Source organism: Balaenoptera musculus, chromosome 3, assembly GCF_009873245.2.
Source record: "Balaenoptera musculus isolate JJ_BM4_2016_0621 chromosome 3, mBalMus1.pri.v3, whole genome shotgun sequence".
NCBI lineage: Eukaryota > Metazoa > Chordata > Mammalia > Artiodactyla > Balaenopteridae > Balaenoptera > Balaenoptera musculus.
The window spans coordinates 161,530,709-161,552,301 of NC_045787.1; the positions used below are offsets into that span (position 1 = coordinate 161,530,709).

Here is a 21,593-nt window from a genome sequence, read left to right on the forward strand (position 1 = left end):
GTGAACTCAGGCCCTGCCTCTCAGCTGAGGGCGATCCCAGCACCAGAGCCCAGACCTCGCTTTGAGGAAGCCCTGCGCGAGCCACCCCTTTTCCAGAGCCTGAGGGTGTTGGAAAGGGCCCGTATCTGGAATGGGTACAGGAGATGCCCTGGAGCCTCACTGTGGGCAAGAGGGGCATGGTCAGTCAGCCTGTGCCTCCCGGGGCACCATCTCCTAGGATGTGTCACCGTCTTTCCCCATGCCTTGGCGGGGGTCCTGCTGTGTGCAGAATCTGCCCCCGAAACCCCACAGTTAAAGAGCAGCCTGGGCAAGCTGTTAGTGGCTGGCAGCAAGGGTATCCAGGGGGCCCACGGGAGGAGCCCAGCCCCACATGTGTGACTCTTGGTGCTTGGGCAAGGCAGAGGGTAGGGAGCAGTCCTTCGCCGGCTGCTGGGCTGTTCCGCTGGCTGGCAGGAGGGCTGGGAGAAGGGCTGGGGGGCCGGAGAAGCAGCTGGGCCCAGTCCGGGGGCCCTGAGAAGCGATCTGCGCAGCCTAGGGTCAGGGGGGAGGGGGCGGGGCGGGCCTCACCTCGGCTAACCTCCCTGCGGAACAAAGGAGCCTTTCTCCACGCCTGCCCTGGGAGGGTGTGCCTGCCCGACTGCTGCCACCGCTGCAGAGAGCACTGGCCTGTGGGTTTTTTTTTTTTTTTTTCTCTTCATTTCTATCCCTCTTTTTGGTTCCTGATCTCTGACTTTTAGTCTCCATTTTTCACTTTTTGAGAGGGGTGGAAAAAAAGAAAGAAAGGAATCTTCCTCTTCAAGCGTTTATCAAGCGCAGAGGCACGTCTGTGCTGCCAAAAGGTGGGGGCGTCGTGGGCGTGTTGGGGGTCACGCGGCCGCAGACCTGCCCACATGCAGGGCAGCCCCGCTCTGGGGGAGGCAGGCCGGGACTCAGCTGCGGTGGCGTGGCGGCTGCGCAGGGTGGGCCTGAGCTCGTTGGACTACCTCTCCCAGCCATGCACCTGGCAGTCCTCCCCCCGCCCCCCACCGCTTCTCCTCACTCGCCCATTCCCCGGCCCCCTTGCATCCGGCCCCCGCACCGCAAGCTGTTCCTAATCAATGAGAACGGGAAGCTCGGCCCTCATATCACATCACGGGATGTGCTTGGCAGCGGCAGCAACCAGAGCTGCTGCCTCAGGCAGCACAACCCTGGGTCCGAGTGGCCGGAGCCTGGCCGCGTCCTCCTCGTTCCAGCTCGGACTCTGTGGCTGTGCAGGGGGAACCCAGGCCCCCGGAGCCCAGGGCGGACTGCGCGCAAGTTCGCCGCCTCCGCCCCCGCCCCCGCCGCAGCGTGCGGAGGGCAGCTAGTGTTAACTCGCTGTGCCACCTAGCCGCCGAGTCAGGGAGTGCAGCACACCGCTCTCGGGGGTGCGGGCCCCTGAGCCCCACCGCCCTGCGAAGACACTTCCGGTACTTCAGAGCATTGTGAGTGGGGAATTTGGCACCTGCCATTCTGTAGGATCGATGTCATTTTGTCCCTTTAGGGGCTTGAATTGTCCCAGCCCTGAGTCTGGGTAGCTGCCTCCTACGCCAGCCTCTGAACTCTGTGCAAATTTGGGCTTCTGGAAGATGCCCTTCTGCTGCTCCTCAAGACCACGGCAACCCTGAAATATAGTCCCAGAAGCTGCCCCCTGTACCCTATCAATAGCTCCTTATGTGTGCTTGGCACTTTATAGTGTATAAAAATCTTCCCGTTTCATTCACTGTCAAAACTCCTGCTCGCGTCTCCCCGTGCCCTCTGAGATAAGCCTGGGGTTGTGTCGCACAGAGAGGGAGAGGAGGCCCGGGAGACATGCTGGGTGCCGAATAGCAGCAGGTCTAGGATTTGGACCCCAGGCTCCTGATTCCAAGCCCAGGGCTCCTTCCAGCAGCCAGAGAGCCATCTCAGCCCCCCAGGGAGGTCACCTGCCTGCCCACCCATTCGGCCCAGCCTGGGCTCTCAGGGCTGGGAGTTGGAGATTTGCAATCAAAGTCCCAATTTCCTCATGTTTCGTCTGGGCAGCTCTGGACAGTGGCTGCCTTAAGGCCTCCACGATGGGGATTGCAGCAGGCCTGCAAGAGTGCTCCCCTGCCCTCACCTTCATGGGGAGACTCTTGTTCCCTCCTCTGGTCAGTCCAGTCATCGGGCATGAAGGCCGAAGTGTCCAATCCTGCATCCAGGCCCAGTTGGGCTTTGCAGGAGTATTAGTGGTTCTGGGCTTTCCAAATCAATTCCTTGGGTATGAGTGTCGAGGTTTGGGTCTTCAGGAAAGATGTTCTCTCAGGAGTGGGAAGGTGCCAGCTAGCTGACATTTCTGTCTCCTGGGTGGTCTTTGTAGCCACGGTTGGAAGAAGGATCTAGAAGGCTTTCTTCAGAGTCTTTTTATCCACTCAAACTGCACTTCCAGGTGTGGAGGAGAGAGTAATGAACAAAACGCTGATAAGCCTTGACCCCAAGGGACTGATGGTCTGGTGGGGCACTCCTGGCCAGGAACCACCAGCCTAGGAGATCTGCTGGCCAGGTCCTTAGGTCTCTCAAGCTGTCCAGAGCCAGAGTCTCCTATTCCCCCAGCCCTGGCCAGCCAGAGGTTCCCAGTATGGGTGGGATTTGAAAGAAGGGCTGCTCAGCTTCTATCCTCCAAGCAGAAGCTCTCCAATTAGACATTTGATTATGGCATGCATTTGTGTTTGTTGCTCTTCCATGAGCCCAAGTCTGACTCCCTCCACAAGGCAAGTCCCTGGTAGAGGAGCCTCCTTTAGGGTTACCAGCCTGGGTACCAGGTGCTCTTAGGAGGCTGAGGAAGTTAGAGCACCTGAGGATGAGAGGCACATGGCCTCTGTCCGCTTCTGCTTCCCCAAAGGAGAATGGAGGTAGGTGGGTTCTTCTTCTCCAGGCCCCCAGGGTTCCTGGATGGATTCTCCCAAGGAAAGGGGACAGTGGGTGGCAGGTGGGGGCAGAACTCTGCTCACAGTCAGAAAGAGAGAGAGAACATGGAGCGCAGGGAGGCCACGGGGCCCTGATGCTTCCCCATTTCCACCGTCCTCTGTCCTGCCTGGCTCCCTTTGCAATAGGTGAGGAGGCTCCAAGTGTGGGGGCCTTCCCCTTCCCGGGACTGAGAGTGAATTTCCTAATCCTGGGGATCCGATTTTCCCACCTTCTTTTCCTGGTCCGTTATTCCTTCTCTGCATCTCCTCCCTTACCCAGAACACTGTGAGAGTGGGTGGGTAGGGGTTCCTTGGCATGGAGTCTGCCCAGTCCCTCGCTTTGCCGAGCACCCTACAGAGGGATGCTGGCAGCTAGATGCAGACCAGAAAGTTGTGCTCGTGAAGCCACTCCTGAGTATTTTTAGGAAAGTTTTCTCCCTTTCTGTTTTTGTTTTTTAATGCATCATTTCCTCCTTTGCTTTTTCTTTCTCTCTCTGCTTTCTCCCCTTTCCCTGCCTCTCCTATAATGTTCTACTTCACTTCTCTGATTCTTTCTTTTTCTTTTCTTTCTTTCTTTTTTTTTTTTGCCGCACCTCACGGCATGCGGGATCTTAGTTCCCCAGTGGAAGTGCGGAGTCTTAACCACTGGACCCCCGGGGAAGTCCCTCTGGTTCTTTCTGTATTCTTTCTTTGAACCACTTTGCTTTGACTGATTTTCTGTCTTGGCCCCTCCCTCTCTGTCTCTCTCTTTTAGTTTTAATTTTGTGTTTTTGTCATTCTCTTGCTCGTGGGTTCACTGCCTTCTTCCCTCCTTCCCTTAAATTCCTGCTTGTCTCAGGAATGTCCCTCAAGTGGCCTCCAGAGCCTTTGCCTCCCCTTTCTCATCCCAAGTTGGCATTAGCACCCAGAGGACTCTGTCCCTTTACAAATAGTTAGACCAAGGGCAAGTGTATTTAGGGGTTGGGGGGAAGGTGACGCTTGGCCCTGGGAGGTAGGGACACTATTAATAGTCCTAAGAGCAGCTGGGGTGGGGGCAGTTGTCTGGCCAGGCCTGGCCTGGATGGCTCTAAGGGCCAGAAAGGGCAGCACTGGAAATAGAGTGGACAGGGGTAGGAGAGCAGCTCTGCAGGCCCCTAACCTGGATATGCCCTCTCTGCCGGGTCCCTGTCTTTTCTTGGTTTGTGGAGTGTGGAGGGCGTTCTCCACTATCAGTTTCTATCCATCAGGTTGGGAGGGAACAGAACCTTCAGGGCCTGGGGGCCACTTTTCTGGGCCCCACCATCACATGACTTCTGGCCCCAGGCCTTCTTGGAAATGTTGGCTCCAGCTGCCGGCTGAGTCGTGGCACTGGCCTGTGTTGCCAGGAGAGTCACCCAGCCGCTTGTGCGGCGGTACCTGTGCTCCTGGTGTCCTCAGCTCTCTGTATGCCCAGCGCTGAGCTAGGATGGGCAGGGCCTTGTGCTCAGCACCCTCAGAATCCAGGGGCACAAGCCTCTCTCCCCTCTCCTGTTAGCTTGCCCATCTTCAGGCCTTTCCTTTCCCTGCCTCTCCCCTACTGTTTCCAAAATCGTGACTGTCCTGAGACCATTTACTGTGGCTGCTGGATTTGGGGAGGGATGCACCTGTAGAAGGCGTTCTGCTCTGCCTTTTATTTCCAGAGAAACCTCTCTGCCCCTCTTTGCAGATGGTAATGGGCCAGGTCTTGAGGGAACCCCTCTGCTCGCTGGTGGTGGTCTCTGGGGTGAGACACCAAAAACTATCATCTAGGGTGTACTTGGTGTATCATAAAGAATATGAACTCCTATGGGAGGGGAGCTGAGGTTAGCCACCGCTTCCCCACTGAGGTGGCATTTGAGCTGAGCCCAGAAGGAGGGGTGGAGCTTTAGCTGAGGGGGGGTGAAGGGAATCGGTGATCCCAGGGGAAGGACAGCTGACATTTATGGAACCCCTACTATCAGCTGGGCCCTGGACTAAGCACCTTATCCCTGTTTTTTCATTTATTCCTCGCCCAGGAACCCTAGGGGGCAGGCGGTATCTCCATTTTACAGACGAGGAAACAGTTCAGAACTTGGCCAAAGTCACTGGGCCGGTAGGTTCTAGAGCATGGGTGTGAACTCAGGGTAGCCCCTTTCCACTGTTGCTGGCTGCCCAGCTCCTCCCTCCCCTTGCCCTTGGTGTGCCCCCCCCTTTTCCCTCTGAGCTGGGGTCCTTAGTGGGCACAGAGTCCAAACGAAGGGTACCTCCCTGGGTGGGCCAAGGGCAGGCTCAGGGTGGAGGCAGAGGGAGGCCTGGGGCCAAGGGCACCTGCCTCCCTTTGTCTCACCACAGGTCCCTCCCTTTGCAGTAGTGGCTGTCTCACCTTCATTCCCTCGCTGGTGTGAATTCTGCTCTGATGGGACCTCCTAGCCCCTGGGCATCTCTGGAACATCCAGGATGGTGTTACTGCCCGGCCCTGGGTCTGCCCGTTCAGTCTGCAGACAGCCACGGAGCACTGATACCTGAGGTGCTGGGGACAGTGGTGGGTCCCCTGCAAAGGGCAGACCCAGGAGGAGCCTGCAGGCCCACCTGCAACTCCTAGTGCTGCTGTAGGTGGGGGTCTCATTCGTTAACTACTGGGCTGGGCTTGGAGAGGCAGCTGACAGGCTGATGGGCCTGGGCTCTTTCCCCCCATCAACGTGCTGGGTGCTTTGCTCTGCACCGGGGTATGCCCCTCCTCTCTCCTTTGCTGGCCATTATCTGTCATCCCTTAGGCATGAGCAGCTGGGCACCAAGTTCCCCCAGGCTTCAGTGCCCAGGCCCCATCTCTAGTTCTCCCTGGTCTGGGGGCAGTGCTAACAAAGGTTCTCCTGGCAGGTGCAGGGCAGAGGACACTGAGCAGCTCACACCAGGGAGCAGGCTGGGGGGCTTGGAGCTGCTTGCCTGAGCCCAGCCTTCAGACCCCACTCTGCTCGTCCTCTGGGCACCAGATAAGCCCATGGACTTGCCTTCTCTTCCCTTCCCACAGCTTCACTGCCAGGCCATGAGCCCTGCTGTAGCCACACTTGGCCCTTGCTCCCCAGGGGACCCCAGGTAGCCGCCATGGAGGCAGGGTGTGTTGAGGTGGGAAAGGCAGTACGGTCGGGGTCAGGGACCAAGAGTGGGATGTCCCGTCTTGGTGTGGCTGCCCCTGGCCTGCCAGGTCCCTGCGGCCTGATCTGCTGTCCCCATCCCCCACCCCCACCCCCAATGGCCTTCCTTGAACCTAGGCCCCAGGGACAGCCAGAGCAGATCTAGACCACATGTGTGTCGAGGCTGTAACTTGGTCTCTTTCTCTTCGCTGTCACTCATCTCCTCTTCCCCCCAACAGGTGACTCAAGTCAAGGGCTTGAGCCCCTTTGGATCCATGAGGGGAGGGGAAATGAGAGAAGAGAGGAGGGTGATGGGGGGGAGTGACACGTCTCCCCGCCTTGCCCCTGCCCACACCCCACCCACAGCTTCAGAGCTGAGCTTCCTGATCACGCTTCTGTCTCCAGCCATGGGGGGGGTCTAGGGATGACAGAGGAGGGAGAAACCTCAGGATGGCCCCATGCCCTGTGCGCATACATGCTGGCTCATGGAGGTGGTGTAGAGAGTGGAGGGAAGGAGGGGAAGATCTAGAAGCCCCCTGGGCCTGGTCCAGCCCAAGCCCGGCCCCCTTCTGTCCTCTGGCTGCCCTGCATTCTCAAGGACTTCCTCGGTCTTGGGTCTCCTGTTTGCAGAGACAGGGAGAACCCCTCTGTGACCCGTTTCCCTAGCCCCCCATCCGTCTGCCGCTCCCCTCCTCAGGGTGTCTCAGATTCTCGGACTTGGGTTTCAAGAAGCACAATAGTTACATTCTCCAGCTCTGATTGCTGCAGGCCAGGCCTTTGGCTCCCCTTGAGATTGGGTTTCTCATGCCCTGGATGCTCCTGAATTGCAGAGAAGGTGTGTGTGGTGGTGGGGGGGGGGGCATACCACACTGAGTAGGGCCAGGGATCAGCTCCCAAATTGGCCGTTCAGAGTATGGCACCCCCCAGAACAGAGCACACCCTCCCTCACCTGCTTCTCGAACTTCAGACTTGGGGAGGGCCAGGGGAGGGGAAGGGCGGGCACACCCCAAGGGCTGGTCTCCCCAGCCCTCAAAGGCCAATGGTCTGAACAGAGCTGAAGGGCGTTCCTCTTAGCGTTGAGCATGCTGACCACAGCTCTGGACACACCATCTCACTCCACCCCTGCTGGACAGCATGAAGTGGCTGGTGGCATCTCTAAGTGTGTGTGTGTGTGTGTGTCTGGATGCATAGCAAGTGTTCGCCCTAGTGCATACACGTGCCTGGGTACGCATGTGTGGGTGTGGTTGAGCTGGGCCTGCGAGCCCCTCTCAGCCCCCGAAAAACGCACTCAATCTTTGATGTGCGTGGGGGCAGCCAGCCGGTGAATTACATGTGGCCCCTTTTCTCGGAGAGAATTTGTTTCGGGTAGGAGCCGAGGCAGAGCATTTGCTGCAGTGAGCAGGAATTCCTCCCTCACCTAGTAGGAGCCATAAATATCTCCCTGTCTATGGCTGGAAATATATATATATTAAAAACATGCTGTCAGTTGGGGTTTATGTGCGATTCTGGGCTCCTTCTGGCTGCTGGAGCTTCCCCTCTAGGGCTCTGATGAAGAGGCAGAGCCCTCTCGGAAACACACGCACGTGTGCACACACGTGCGCGTGCACACACACACACACACACACTTGTGCAAACAGGCAGGATTGGGAGAGGAAAGGGGGCCCAAGAGAGGGAAAGTGAAGGAGAAGGAAGGACAGAGAGAGGGGCATGGAGCCAAAACAGAGCAAAATGAGACCAGAAATAGGATTCCAGAGGGAAAGGCGAAGAGCTGGATAAAGTAGGGAGGCTTCAAGAACTGAGAAGAGGTAGAGAATGAGTAGAGCTGGTGGAGGGGGGAGAAAAACAGTATTTCGGGGGCTTTGTGGCTGTTCCAGGAGAGATGGAGGAACCCTGAGGAAGGGAGGGTCCCACGCTGCCGTCCTTTGGCTGAGCCTGGCCCAGGTCTGGGTGCTGCACAAGGCCTGCAGTCCACAGACGTTGACCCAGGGTGGGTGACTGATGACGTGTGGGGATGAATGGAGAGCAGCCCTGGACCCGTGAGCCAAATCCCATTTCAGAGCCTCGCTCTGCGGAGCCTGCTTGGGCCCACAACTAGAACGAGTGCAGATGCGTCACCTGCCCCTGCACAGTCCTCCCTTCCGGAAGCCTCTGCAGTGGTCTGAGCCCTGAGGCACCGCAGGCAGGCGAGGCCGCTGCCTCGGAGGTGTGGATTGCATGCGTAGCCCCAATCCTGAGAGGAAAACAGCAGAGCGTGCTCTCACGTATGACACGAGCCAGCCTGAACACACCCCTTCCACCCTGGCAGCATCAAGGACGAGCTGTGGCTTCCAAAATTCTCTTCATCCCCAAACCTGGACCAGGCAAGGGCCTGATGCCTGCACGCCCAGGCATCCATCATCAGACAAAGTGGCCGGACTTGGTTTTGAGGAAGCTGCGTTTGATGGGCTGGATGGGAAGGAAGCTTAGAGCACGGAAGGCACTCTGGTTCTGAGCACCAGGATGCAGGAAAATGTTGTCTCAGGACTGGAGGGCGGTAGCAGTGCCTTTGGTCCCTCTGTCCCATCTCCAATCTCTCCAGGAGGTGAAGGCAGCCTTAGTCCCCGAAGAGGGGTGCAGGCATGGGGGTTGGGGTTTAGTCAGGGTGGCCCTGAACTGGGGGTGTGTGGTCAGGGTCCCTACTGCTCTGGTAACTAGGCTGGAGAGAAAGCCAAGGCTGGAAAAGTTGCCAGGGGGACATGGCCCTAGAAGGCTGGGGAATCAGAGCGACAGCCTCAGAGGCGTGGGCCGGGTGGGAGAGGATAAAAATGGAGCCGGGCACCTGCCCGCCTTGTGCCAGCCAACACTTTCCCTGCCCCTCCACTGGCCCACAGGCCACCAGCTGGCCCATTGTCCCCAGTGAGAAATCAGACACTGGAGGGGGGCTCCCATGTGGCAGGAGCTCACTCATGCAAGGCCGCCCGGTAGGGACTGCCAGGGGAGAGCCACCCCGTGCTGGGCCGGGCAAGGCGAGAAGGGGGGGTGGCAGAGAGAGGATCCCTCACTGCACGGCAGTCAGGGCTCCTCCTGGGCCGTTGGCAGGGGGCAGCGCGTGGGGCCTGCGAACAGGAGATAAAGAGTTCAGGCAGAGGGTTTTCTCTCACTAACCGTGGATTTGTGTGTTTGTTCAGCTGGTGGCTCTGATAAGCCCCATTCTGCTAGATAAAAGCCAAGCAGCCATGAGGCGGGGCCTGGGGAGGGGTGTCCTAAAGGGGCCTGCCTTCTTCTGTCCCGAGGCCTGGGGTTATCCCCTCCCTTCCCTAGGGAGCCCAGACAGGGAAAGGAGTCAGGCGCTGGGGTGCCATGCTCCCTGCTGTGCCAGCCTGGGGTGCAGCTCCTGATCCCCAGGCCCTGACCTGAGGGCACAGCTCCCCAGAGGGCGCCTCGTTTAAGAAAGCTGGCCAGGCTGCCTCCCGCCTCTGGGTGGGGGGGGCATCTCCTTGCCCTCCCCAGGAGCCTGCCCGCCACAGTCCTAGTGGCCTCTCTGGGCCCTGCAGCCACTGACCGGGCTCCTGGCAAACCCCCTTCCCCTGTCTGCCCAAGGTGTGCCCCCCAAGCTACCTGGGTGGACAAGGGCCTGCCCCCATCATGCCCCTTACTGTCCCGAGGACCCCGTCACCTCGTCGGGGCAGGGCTTTACTCGGTACACTGTCTGAGGGCCCTGGGCCTGCGGATGGCCCGTGGGGGGCCTCAGCCACGTTGAGTGGGCCCTAGCCTCGGCCCTCCCTGTCCGTTGCACTTGGCATCGGCCTGGAGGGTGAACGGGGTGCCGCCTGAGCGGGATGGTGGGGCCCCGGCCACAGCTGCCCCTGCTGCAGGGCTGGCTCTTGTGCCTCTGAGCCCGGGTCCAGATCCCTAGTGTCTCTGCCTTTTGTCCTGGAGCTGAGCTGAGCGTGCCGTGGGGCCGGCGGCGGTGGCATTGCGGGGATGCTGGCTGGGGCCGCCAGCCGTAAGATGGCTGCCAAGGGCTAAAATGGCTGCCAGCAGCGCCCGGAGCACCGCCCGCAGGCGCGTGGCAGCGGGCCTTGCCTGCGCCGGATCCTCACTCCTGCTTTCTCCCTTACATGGAGATAATAGTAATAGCAGCAGTAATGTTTCAGGGCAGTGTCCTGGTTTAGAAGGATTTCCTGTCTGTCGCGCTCTCCTGGAGCCCCATTTGTCTCTGCCTCTGTCGCTGGCCCACCTCCATCTCTTTGTCGGGTTCTCTCGTCTTTCTGTCCCTGGGCTGGGTGTGCGCATGCGTGCGGCTTTCTGTCTCCACCTGGCCATTTTGGAAGAGGCGGGACCTGTCTCGTTGAGTAGCCTCGTCCATTTCCTCCTACTCCGCTGTCTCTGGCCCGGAGGGCTCCGTGGGGACTGCGTTGGTCCTGGGACAGGTGCGGTCAGTAGCAGGCACCCCTCGGCAGCAAAGCCTTGCCTGTGTGCCCCTCGCCGGGCTCTACGCGCAGGTGCTGCAGCTGTGCTCTTCCTGAGCTACGAATCTGGGAAAGGACGGCCCTGAGAGACATCAGGCTCAGGGCCCCGGTGCAAGGAGGCCCTCAGGTGGGCTGCCTACTGCCTCAGCCCCCTTGCCTTCTCCCTCCTGCACCGTCCGGGGCTTGACTCAGACCCAGAGAGTCGGGAATGAGCTGAGGTGAGAGAGGAACAGGAAAACTCACATCCACAGAGAGGTTGCCCTCCCAGGAGCGTGGGAGGAAGTCCTGTGGGCTCGCTCCAGAGCAGAGTGCCGCTAGCAAAGAAGTGGCCTGGCGTGGGATTCGCCACTCCTAAACACACCGCAGGGGTGCGTGCAGAGGGAGGTGTGGAAGGACACGCCCCAAACACAAGGGGGAAAGGGGCCCTGTTAGCACTTAGAAAGCTCCATTTTCTTGATTTGTGACTAGATTTATTACTATTGTATTTTTTAGAATTAAAAAAAAAAAAAGTGAAACGAGATAAAGAATGGGGAAAGTGGAAGCTGAAACCATCCTGGGGGCAGTCTGTTTTTTTTCCCACCGGCCCCAGTGAGGCAGGAGGCCAGGAACTTGGTCGAGCCGCAGTAGGACCTGGGCTCTGAAAAGGCTACTAACTATTCTGCCCACCAGCCCCAGCACCCAGGGCTCTTCCTTCCTTCCCAAGTGGCTGCAGGGTCCCCCCACTTCTATCTCTCGGGCCCATGTCACTCTTCAGGAACCTCCTTGCTGGTCACTCCCCAACGTGAGCAGCTCAACTGTGAGGCCAGTGGAGGATGGACACCCTGGTGAGCCGGCTGATTGTGAGGTGGTGGGCGAGGGTGGTGGAGGCAGGGTTACTCCAAAGAGTCGGGCAAAGCCCTGGCCAGTACCAGGGCCCGGTTTCCTGAGGCCACCCCCTGTGGTCCCCCTGTGAGAAGCTGATTCTTTACCCAATGCCTGCCTTTCCCCTGCCCCACAACCTGCCCTGGCCCCCCTCTGCCACCCTCTCACCAGCTGTCGTGCCCAGGCAAGCATTCTGGAGGTCCCCGTTGTGCCCCTGGCACACAAAGCTTTGAGGACCTGGGGGGCAGGGGCGGGGGGCTTTCCCAAGCTCAGCAAAATATTCACACACACACTCCACCCTGCCCCCAGCCCTCTGTGAGCTCCCACCGCACAATGGGCCCTTGTCTCGGGGCTCCCTCCGAGCAGCTGTGGCACTGGGGCATGAGACAGCCCAGACAGGCTGGCACAGAGCAGGCGACAGCGTCAAGGCAAACCTCCCCCCCGCCCCCCCCGCCCCGTGTTGCCAGGCACTGCCCGTAAGCATAAAGGTGAGGTGGGGGTGGCGTGGGCAGACAGGAACGGCTCTAATTAATGAAGGGAGGGAAGGGGCTGCTCCTCTGGAGCTTGAGCTGGGTAGAGAATGGGGGGCCCTTGGGTCCATCCCAGCTGTGCAAAGAGACAGTTGCTGGCTTCTCTCCTGGGCGCCTCCTTGCCCTGACTCTCAGCCAGTGCGTTCACTCGTGGGCAACTTGCCCCCAGGGCACATCAGGCAGTGCTTGGAGACCGGAGTTTTGGTTGTCACCACCGGGGTGCTACTGGCATCTAGTGGGGGGGTGGAGGCTAGAGATGCTGCCAGACACCCTGCAGAACCCAGGATAGCCCCACCACCACGGCGGTAGCAGTTCCTCCTCTCCCTGGTCTCCTTGGGCTGCTCAGGGAGGGAAGGGGAGTGAAGGTGTTTATAAGGCTGAGGGGCAGCGGCTTGCCCGGTGTTTGTGGAGCACTTTGGTTTTGACCCATCCCCACCCTTTGTGTCTCCTGCAGAATCCGGACAATCAGATAGTTCAAACCAGCAAGGAGATGCGGACATCAAACCACTGCCCAACGGTCAGTGCCCCCTGCCCCCTTGCCTATACCCAGCCTCCCTGGCCTGCTGTGCCCACCACGTCCTCCCCACACCCTTCTCTGCTCTCCCCGGCCAGGGCAGGCCTGCCCCTGCCATTCCCCTTCACTCGGCTGTTGAACTTGGGCTGCTATTCAGAGGGGGAGGGCACTCATCGGTAGCACACCCTAACTTCCAGGGAGATCTGAGACCCCTGAGGGCCAGCCTGGGGCTGGGACATGGGGCATGGGATGGAGCAAGTTGAGGGTGGGGAGAGCTTTGGGGAAACAGGCAGACATCCCCTCCTGGCCTTGCCTCCACTCACTCACTTGCCCTTTTCCCTCCTCAGGGCACTTAAGTTTCCAGGACTGTTTTGTGACTTCCGGGGTCTGGAATGTGACGGAGCTGGTGAGAGTATCACAGAGTGAGTCCTTCCTTCTGGGCCAGGGCTGAGTCAGCAGGGATGGGGGGTGAAGCGGTGGGACTTGGACCCCACGTAGCCCCCCCACTGATGGGGTCTTGGTCGGGGAGGGGGGCAGACAGGTTTCCTGGGACACTCTCGGCCTCAATGGCACGGGGCTGGGTGGCGTCCAGAGAGCCCCACCTCTAACCTCCTTTGCTTTGGAGGAAAAAAAATCGTAACCAAGGACTCTTCCCAACAACCTCCAGCCAGGAGGAGGTTTCCTCAGCAGCCTTCACAGTGAACTCACCCCAGGGCTTCTGGGGAGCTGCGCATGGCAACAAAACAGGCGCCCACACTTTCCACACCTCATCACACTCTCCCTTCTTCCCAGCTCCTGTTGCGACAGCATCAGGGCCCAACTTCTCGTTGGCAGACCTGGAGAGTCCCAGCTACTACAATATAAACCAGGTGACCCTGGGGCGGCGGTCCATCACCTCCCCTCCTTCCACCAGGTGAGCCCCGCGCCCCGGCCTTCCCCCAGCCCCCCAGGCATCTCAGGCGCTTTGGGCAGCCGTACCACTGTGGCCTGGGTGCTTCAGAACGTCATCCTTTGTCGAGGGCACTGGCTCCAGAGCTGGGGCTCACTGTGTTCCCCAACCCCTGAGCTTCCTGCTTTGTGCTGACACAGGCACTCGGCCTTGGGGACACAAACTCAAACAAGGCATGGCTTTGCCTAGAAGGTGCTCCCTGTGGGCACTGGAGAAGGCCCCTCTCTTGGGGATGCGACATTTGAGCCCAGGGGCCTGGTACAGGCATGGGGTGGACGCTCCAGGTAGAGAGAGCAGCCTGCACCCTGGCCAAGGCTGGGCGGGCCGGCGGGACTATCCCACGGAGGACTTCAGAGGCCAGAGGAGGGTGTTTAGGGCTTACAACCCACTGACGGGTTTTAAGTAGAAGATGCTGGGGATATGTGTTCTAGAAAGTACTTCCGGAAGAAGCTAGAGGCTATCCCAGCAGGTCGGAGGGGAGGAGGGCCTGAGTCAGATGGGGGATTGGCCTGAGAGGGAGAGATGGAGTTGGGAGATATTTGGGAGGTAGCTATAGTAGGCCCTGGTCAGGGCCAGTCACGCAGGGCAAGGTGGGATACTGTCCCTTTTTAAAAAAAAACCTTGGACATTTTGGTTCATTGTGAGGTTTAGGCATTCATTTTGATATGTTAGGAGATTGCATTAAAATGTTATGATGTTTTCATATTTAATCATATTTTAACATAAAATAACATAATGTCACGATGACTGAGTTTTGTGTCACCCCCTGGCGTTCTTGTCCCTGGCCAGTGCCTCACACGCCTCGCCCTAGCCGTGGGAGCTGATGGGAAGTAGAAGGTGGGGCTGAGGAAGCAGCTGAGGGTTTTGCCCACTTCTTTGACTTGGGCAGCTTGGGTAGATGATGGATGGTATTGTGACTGAGAAGGGGCTCAAGGAGGAGGAGTGGGTGGGCTGGGCCCAAGGGGCTCTCGGTCTGGCCTTGGGGGGTGGGCACACAGCGAGTGCCCTGAAGCCCTGCCGACAGCGGGCCCCCACCCCCCAACGCGGAAGACTGTCAGTGCAGGCTTCCTCGGCCTGAGTACCGGTACCTCAGCTCGTCCTTGGCCCACCTGACCCCTTTCCTCCTTCCCCAGCACCACCAAGCGCCCCAAGTCCATCGATGACAGCGAGATGGAGAGCCCTGTCGACGACGTCTTCTATCCTGGCACAGGCCGCTCCCCGGCAGCTGGCAGCAGCCAGTCCAGCGGGTGGCCCAACGATGTGGATGCAGGTATGGGCGCCACGAGGCCCGACCTGGAGCAGGGGCAGCATGGAGCCTCCTCTTCCCCCTCAGTTTACCTGGCAAACCTCCCACCGTTCCATCCTGCTGTTGGTGGCACTGCCTGTCTTTTCTTCTCCTGATCTTCCAGAGGAGGGCGGACCAGGAGAGCAGAGGCGAGCAGCTGGGTTGTTCCTGAGTGGGCAGTAGGGCCCCCAGATGTGGCAGAAGGAAAGCAGAGGCCCCGACGCTGAGCCTCTGGTGCCCTGCAGGGGGGCGTGGCCTCCTCCTCAGAGCCCCCTCATCCTCCTTCTCTTGGGATTTCTTTAGAGAGGTTGCCCCAGTTCTGCGGTCTTCATGGTTTTTTAAAGCCATTTCTCAAACTGGGCTCTCTTGACATCTGGGGCCGCGGTATTCTCTGTAACGGGGCCATTTTGTGCCCTGTAGGGTGTCGAGCAGCGGCCCTGACCTCCACCCACTAGATGCCAGTAGCAAACCTCCTCAGCAGGTGTGATGACCGAAAATGTCTCCGGACATTGCTGAATGTCCCCTGGGAGGGGACAGGACCTTCCTAGGTTGAGGACCGCTGGTCTAAAGGGCCCACCTTCACAGAGAGGAGCAGAGCCTGGTAAAGAGGGAGCAGAATTGTTTTCAGGCCTCCCAGTCCTCTCTGACCACACCCTTGCTGGTGAATACGCCCACCTTCACCTCCAGTCTTGACAGGAGGTGTGGGCACACCTGGAGAGCCCAGGTGGGATAGAGGGGGGCTGTGTGCGTGTACGTATTGCACAGGTGTGTATAAGGAGGCTGCCTGCAGGACGCTTGTGCCGGACACATTGTTGGTGCAGCCTGTGTGTGTCCTCAAAGTATGGGTGTCTTGGGACCAGGTAGTGCAGACCTCTGTGTACGGGATGCGCGTGAGGTGTGTCTGCGTCGGTCAGGCCTGGGGACAGGGGCCTTGTTCTCTGACGCAGGAAGATGAGGGTCTACCTGATGGTGTTTTGCTTGGTGTTTTCCAGATGTCCCCCTACTGGGAAGGGCCAGGTGGATGGGCAGGGGCCAGGGCTGGGGGAGAAGCAAGACTAAAGGGCAAGGGGGTGCTTCTGCTTTCCTGCTGCCCCAGATGCAACCTCTGGCTTCTGCTCTCAGCAACCTGGGAGGAAGAGAGGACTCACCTCCAGGCCTTGGGCTGAGGGAGAGGGTTAGACCACCAGCAAGGTTCACCTGTGCCGGACAGCGCTCCGGCACGGCTCTGGGTGCCCCTCCCAGGGTGTGGTGGCCAGTGGGGGCCCGGGCCAGCACAGCACAGGTGCTTCCCTGGGGGGAACCTCTGGAGGTGCAGAAAGAAGGGGTTGAGAAGGCCCCGAAGACTCCCCAGCTAGGGCCTCCGTGAAGTGTTTCCTCCAGGACTGGTGTGCCTTGAGGGCCACGTCCACTGCTGGCTCCTGAGGCATGGGCCCCCAGGTCCCTCTGCGCAGACCTGGTTCCCGAGGAGCCCTCCCCTCCGCGGTTCCCTGTCTCTCCTTTCTTGGCTGCCTGCTGTCGAGCCCGCCATTTCCGCTCCTTCCAGCAGCCTTGCCACGCACGGCCCCAGCATCCTCCTGCAGCACCCCCCAGCCCCCTCGCCTTCCCCCCTTTTCCTCTGTACTCATCCCCTCCTCCCACCAACCCTGTGCTGTTTTCCTGCTCTGGGACAAGTCACCAATTAAGCAGCCCAGCTGCAGGACTGGGAACAGCTGGGGAGGCACTGTGCGGCCATGGTGACAGCTGTGCACAGCTGGTGGAGGCGCTCCCCCCACCGTGCCAGCTATCAGGTGGCACACAGCTGCTGCCAGATAACACCTCTGCTGGCGGCTGGGAGCTCACCCTTTCCCCGCCTCTTCCCTCTGTGGTTAAGACAGCTCTTATTTCTGTGTTCTGAAGCCTCCCCCCACAACCCCCCGCCACCCAACACACACACACACACCCCACCCAAACCGATTCAACTTGTGTCCCAATGATGGCAGCTCTGGATATCTGCCCTGACTTCACCTTATCCCTCCCAGCCTGGGCACAGCCTCAAGGCTCAGCTGAGGACGGGAGACAACCTCACCTGGCGGACCTGGCCTGGGGGCCCTGCTTTGTATAGCATCTTGGATGTCATGCCCACTGGGCACAGAGATGACCTTGATTGGCAACATCAGGCTCTTAGAGGCAGAGCTCAAATGGGGTATTCTCTGTGTCCCTGTCTCCTGCTGAATGTCACCCCATCTCTGGTACCGGGAGCCGAGCGAAGCCCTGGAATTACCCATGCTCTGACAGTCCGGCCTTTGGGTCCCCTGACTGAGGGAGTCCTTTCCTGTCTAGCTGTAACCCCAGCACCCGCCCAGGCCCTCCAGCCTCCTCCCTGCTCTCTTGTCAGATGCTGTTTCTCCATGGTCGTCCTTCCCCGGGGCCAATGGCTGTGCTTTCCCTTCCCGTAAGGAGCTCTGGTTTCTTCCCATCAGAACCTCCCAGAGCCCAGGGCCCGCGCTGCGCAGGAGCTTAGTTCCCTGACCAGCGATCAAAACCGCGCCCTCACCCCCACCCCACCCCGCGTGGAAGCGCGGGAGTCCTAAACCACTGGACCGCCAGGGAAGTCCCTGGGCCGGCTCGCTCTGAAGCTGCTCTCCCGGGCTCCTCCTGCACACCTTCCCTGCCCTCTGACCCTGCATCCCCCCTTTTGCCCTGCTCCCCTTGAGCTCCTTATCTGCTTGTCAGGGGGCAAGACGGGCCCCCTTGCTCACTCCCTGCCCAGTGCACCGAAGGGCCTTATTCTCCTCTCCTGTCAGCAGCACCCACGGCAGGATGGTCTGCACACGGCCTGAGAAACAGAGCCACAGTCAGGCAAAGGAGGCAGGAGGGAGCCTGGTGGGGGAAGGGGCAGCCGGGAGGGGCCCGAGGAGAGGAGGAGTGAGCTGCTGGCTTCCCACCTTCCCCTGCTCCCTCCCCGGCCCAGCTAAACCTGCCCTGTGTTGCTGATTCCTCCCCCCAGGCCCGGCTTCTCTAAAGAAGTCAGGAAAGCTGGACTTCTGCAGTGCCCTCTCCTCTCAGGGCAGCTCCCCGCGCATGGCTTTCACTCACCACCCGCTGCCTGTGCTTGCTGGAGTCAGACCAGGTGAGAAATGGAGGGCCCGGAGGGGGGCAGTGGGGGTGGCAGAGGAGCCCAGATGGGCAACTGGCCAGGCAGAGGGGCCAGGGCCGACCCTGAGTGACAGCCCCAAGCTCTCTGAATGGGCCGTGGTATGGCAGTGGGTGGGCATGGGAACGGGCCCTCCCTCCGCAGCAGCGCCTCCTCCAGACCCAGGCCAGCCCTTGGGCCCTCCTCACCTTGTTCCCCAGCACTCTCCCACTTGCTTCTCACACCCCCTGTGCATGATGCATGCTTGTGCGCTGCGTGTGCACGTGAGTGTGCGTGTGTGCTTGTGTGCGTGTGCAGGTGCTGTGTACGTGCGTCGGATGCACGTGTGCACGTGAGTGTGTGTGTGTGTGCTTGTGCAGGTGCTGTGTACGTGCGTCGGATGCATGTGTGCACGTGAGTGTGTGTGCTTGTGTGCGTGTGCAGGTGCTGTGTACGTGCGTCGGATGCATGTGTGCACGTGAGTGTGTGTGTGTGCTTGTGTGCGTGTGCAGGTGCTGTGTACGTGCATCGGATGCATGTGTGCTCGTGTGTGTGCTGTGTGTGGCACAGGCCTGTCCTGAGGCTTCCTCCCACTTAGCCCTGACTGCAGAAGCCTCAGGCCCATTCCTGCCCAGTTCTCCTGTCCTCCCTCCAGCTGTGGGGGGTGGATAGCACAGGCTTCTCCCCCTGCCCTCCTTTCAGCTCTTCTCTCTCAGCTCCTCACAGAGCCCGGGGTCTGTTCTCCCAGCACCAGCCCAGGCTGGTGTGAGCTCAGGTTGAGAAGAGTACTCCTAGGAGCCCAGGCTCCCTTCTCGAGGCCTCCCCGCTCTTTTCCAGAAGTGAAGGGCTGGGCCAAGGGGCAGGTGGTACCTGGGCTGCTCTTCAGGGAAAGGAGCTGGCCCTGCTGCCTTGGGAGCTCTCTTGCTTCAGCCTCCCGGAGAGAGTGCTTGGGGGCAGGATGCCTCCGTGTTCTGGAGGGGGTGGAACCAGCCAGGAAGCTGTGGAGGCTGTCCTCAGCCGGCTGCTCTCTCACTTGCCTCTTCCCTCTCTTGGCACCTGTCTGGCAGAAAGAGGCCTGGGGTTCTTCTGAACACTGCCCCGTGTCCACCCGCTGTCTCCTGGGCCCTCCTATAGGACCCGGAGAACACTGAGGTTTACCCTCCTGGCTTCTTCCTCAGGGCCTCCTGGCTGGGAGCCCAGAGGCATCCAGCAGCGGGGCAGGGCGTGGTGGCCGCGAGGTGGGGGCGGGGAGCCCAGGCCCTCTGCACAGGCAGCGGGAGGGCAGCAGGCCCTGCTCGGCTCAGCTTTTATGAACTCCAGAGAGAAGCCAAGTTTCTTCAGGCCCCTAATGAAACTGAGAGCAAGAGGGAGCTGATTGGAAACAGACAGGAGGGGGAGGACTTGGCCGGGGAAGAGCTGGGGCCTGCTCCAGGGTGGGAGTCGTGCGTTCGAGGACGTGTGTGCGAGCGCCGGGGCTGAGCGCGGAAGAATGTGGCCTGGGCAGCAGCAGCCAGGTGCACACCCACCCGCACGCAGGAGATGTGTGTGCGCGCTGCACGGGCCCCTCTTGCGCTGGCGCAGGGCTGTGTGTTTATCTGGAGCCCCGCGGAACCGGCTGTCTCCTCATCAAGGCTCCCACCCAGGCCCTGGACCGGGGTGAGGTGAGTGAGGCACTCACCTCGGTGCAGAATGTCAAGGAGCCCCTAAAATCTCAGTCATCAAGATAAATTTTATTTTAATGCAATATTTCTAAAAATTAAAACTATTGCAAAAAAAATACACGATGAGCAAATATCAATATTTTAAATAAAAGATAGGACTGACCCCGTGCTTGCATGACCCTCACTTACCTCACTCTAACTCTGGCCCTGGTTCCAATCAAACTTTATTTACAAAGATAAGCAGCTGGTCTGTGGGCCCCGGTTTGCCAATTTGACTTTTTAAAATATTGCATTAAAATGTTATTTATCTTGATTTACTGAGTTACTTGGGCGCCATCTTAACTTTCACACTAGCGGCCGGTGCCTCGCTCCCCTCACTCTGGTCCCTGCCCTGCTCCTGCCCGTTCTCTGGACCCAAAGTGCTCTGACCAGCAGTTCTCCTTGTCTTCAGTGCCCCCCCCCACTGCTTCCTAGGCCCTGACGATGCCCTTTTCTTCCTGCCACGTGCACGCAGGGAGCCCACGGGCCACAGCATCAGCGCTGCACTTCCCCTCCACATCCATCATCCAGCAGTCGAGCCCATACTTCACGCACCCGACCATCCGCTACCACCACCACCATGGGCAGGACTCGCTGAAGGAGTTTGTGCAGTTTGTGTGCTCGGATGGCTCGGGCCAGGCCACCGGACAGGTGAGTCCAGAGGACCCCACGAGCCCCTCTACGGCTCATCTTTGCGTCTGTCTGTCTGTCTTAGGGCTCACAGGGAGAGGGCCCAAAAGCCGGGAGCCCACCTGGGGCTGCAGCAGCAGAGAGCCGGTAGTGCCGAACACCTCGATCTTCTGGGTCTGGGAGTAGGGGTCCACGTATCGGGCCGGGGCCTGTTCGTCATGGTCCAGAGATGAGGGGGCAGTGGCTGGGCCCGCCTTGCTTGGGCTTTTTGCCCTCCTTGTGGTCTTTTCCTCTAGCAGGAGTGTACCCATGATCTGTCCAACCCGGGCCCAGGCCCCTTAGCTCCTAACACCCCTCTTAAACCTCAGGGCTGCAGGGATTTGGTAGGTTCTAGACCAAGCTTTCCCACTATTGACACTTGGGGTTCTTCATTCTCTGTTGTGTGGGGACGTCCTGTGCACTGTGGGGCATTGGGCCGCATCCCTGGCCCCGGACCCGCTCTGTGCCGGCAACACCGCCCCCTCCCCAGCTGTGTTGATCGTGAGTGTCTCCAGATTTCAGTGCGCCCTGGGGGCATCACCATCCCCCAGTGAGAAGCCCTTAGTGGAGGGCAGGCCCAGTTCCACAGGGTCTTTCATGAGACTCCTGCTGGCAGGACTCTTAACAAGGGGTTCTCAGGTCAGTCATGGTTCTGGAGTGAAGTCTTCTGCTCCTCAGCCTGGGAGAGAGACTGGCTCCCCATGGAGCTCTGTGGCCCCACTGTCCTTCTCCATCCGCCAGCCCTGGGGCCTGGTCACTGATGAGCAGAAACGCAGAGCCACTCAGCAGAGGAATTATCCCGGACGGCGGTGGGCCAAAGGTGACCCTTCAATGGGACAGTGGTCCTTGTTTAGTCCCTGGGAGACCATTCCAGGTTGGGGCATGGTGGTCTCTAGACCTCTGGGAATGTTCTGGAACTCCAGCAGCATGCTGTGCTATATGAGAAGGCCCAGCTCCTTTCCCCACAGTTGGTCCAGCCTGGAACCCCAGTGTGAGAGATCAGATGGGGAGGACACTCGAAGTGCCTTGGTAGGGAAAGACGTTTGGAAGCCCACGCCAGAGGCAGCCCAGGGAGAGCAGTGGCCCTGAGCTGCTCAGCCTAGTGATGTCTCAGGGCGCCCTGCGCAGTGCTGGTTGTATGGATTTGGGGCAGGGCCATGGCTCGGCCTCCTTGCTCTCGCTGTCTAGGACAGAAGCCAGTCTTCTTCCCTCCCTCCCGCTCTTCTTCCTCTTCCACTTTTCTCATCTTTTTTTCCCCTTTGCCCTGCAAGGGTTTCTTTTGCTGGCTGTGCAGCTCCTTAGCACACTCAGCGCTTTGCCCACCTCTCTGGACAAGCTCTGTCCACTTTCAGGGGCATGGAGGGAAAAGTGGACGTGACTCCAACAGCTTCCGTGCTTCCTTCAGAGATGCTGGCAGAGTCTACGGGAGCTGCCAGCATGTGTCCCAGCCCCCAAGGGGCCTGGGGTCTGGAA

The 21,593-nt window shown here is 59.6% G+C and overlaps 1 protein-coding gene across 8 annotated transcripts in view; it reads left to right on the top strand.

Annotated features, from left to right (window-relative positions):
* NFIX (nuclear factor I X) overlaps positions 1-21,593 on the top strand; it is a 96,151-nt gene that overhangs the window by 61,369 nt on the left and 13,189 nt on the right. For 6 of the 8 annotated variants that reach the window (XM_036846093.1, XM_036846095.1, XM_036846098.1 and 3 more), the window contains 6 exons: positions 12,346-12,408; positions 12,753-12,827; positions 13,198-13,318; positions 14,488-14,624; positions 17,626-17,748; positions 19,927-20,102. In XM_036846093.1, coding sequence (XP_036701988.1) covers positions 12,346-12,408; positions 12,753-12,827; positions 13,198-13,318; positions 14,488-14,624; positions 17,626-17,748; positions 19,927-20,102 — 695 coding nt within the window. The remainder of the gene's footprint in view (positions 1-12,345; positions 12,409-12,752; positions 12,828-13,197; positions 13,319-14,487; positions 14,625-17,625; positions 17,749-19,926; positions 20,103-21,593) is intronic. The other 2 variants (XM_036846091.1, XM_036846096.1) reach the window with 1 other exon arrangement.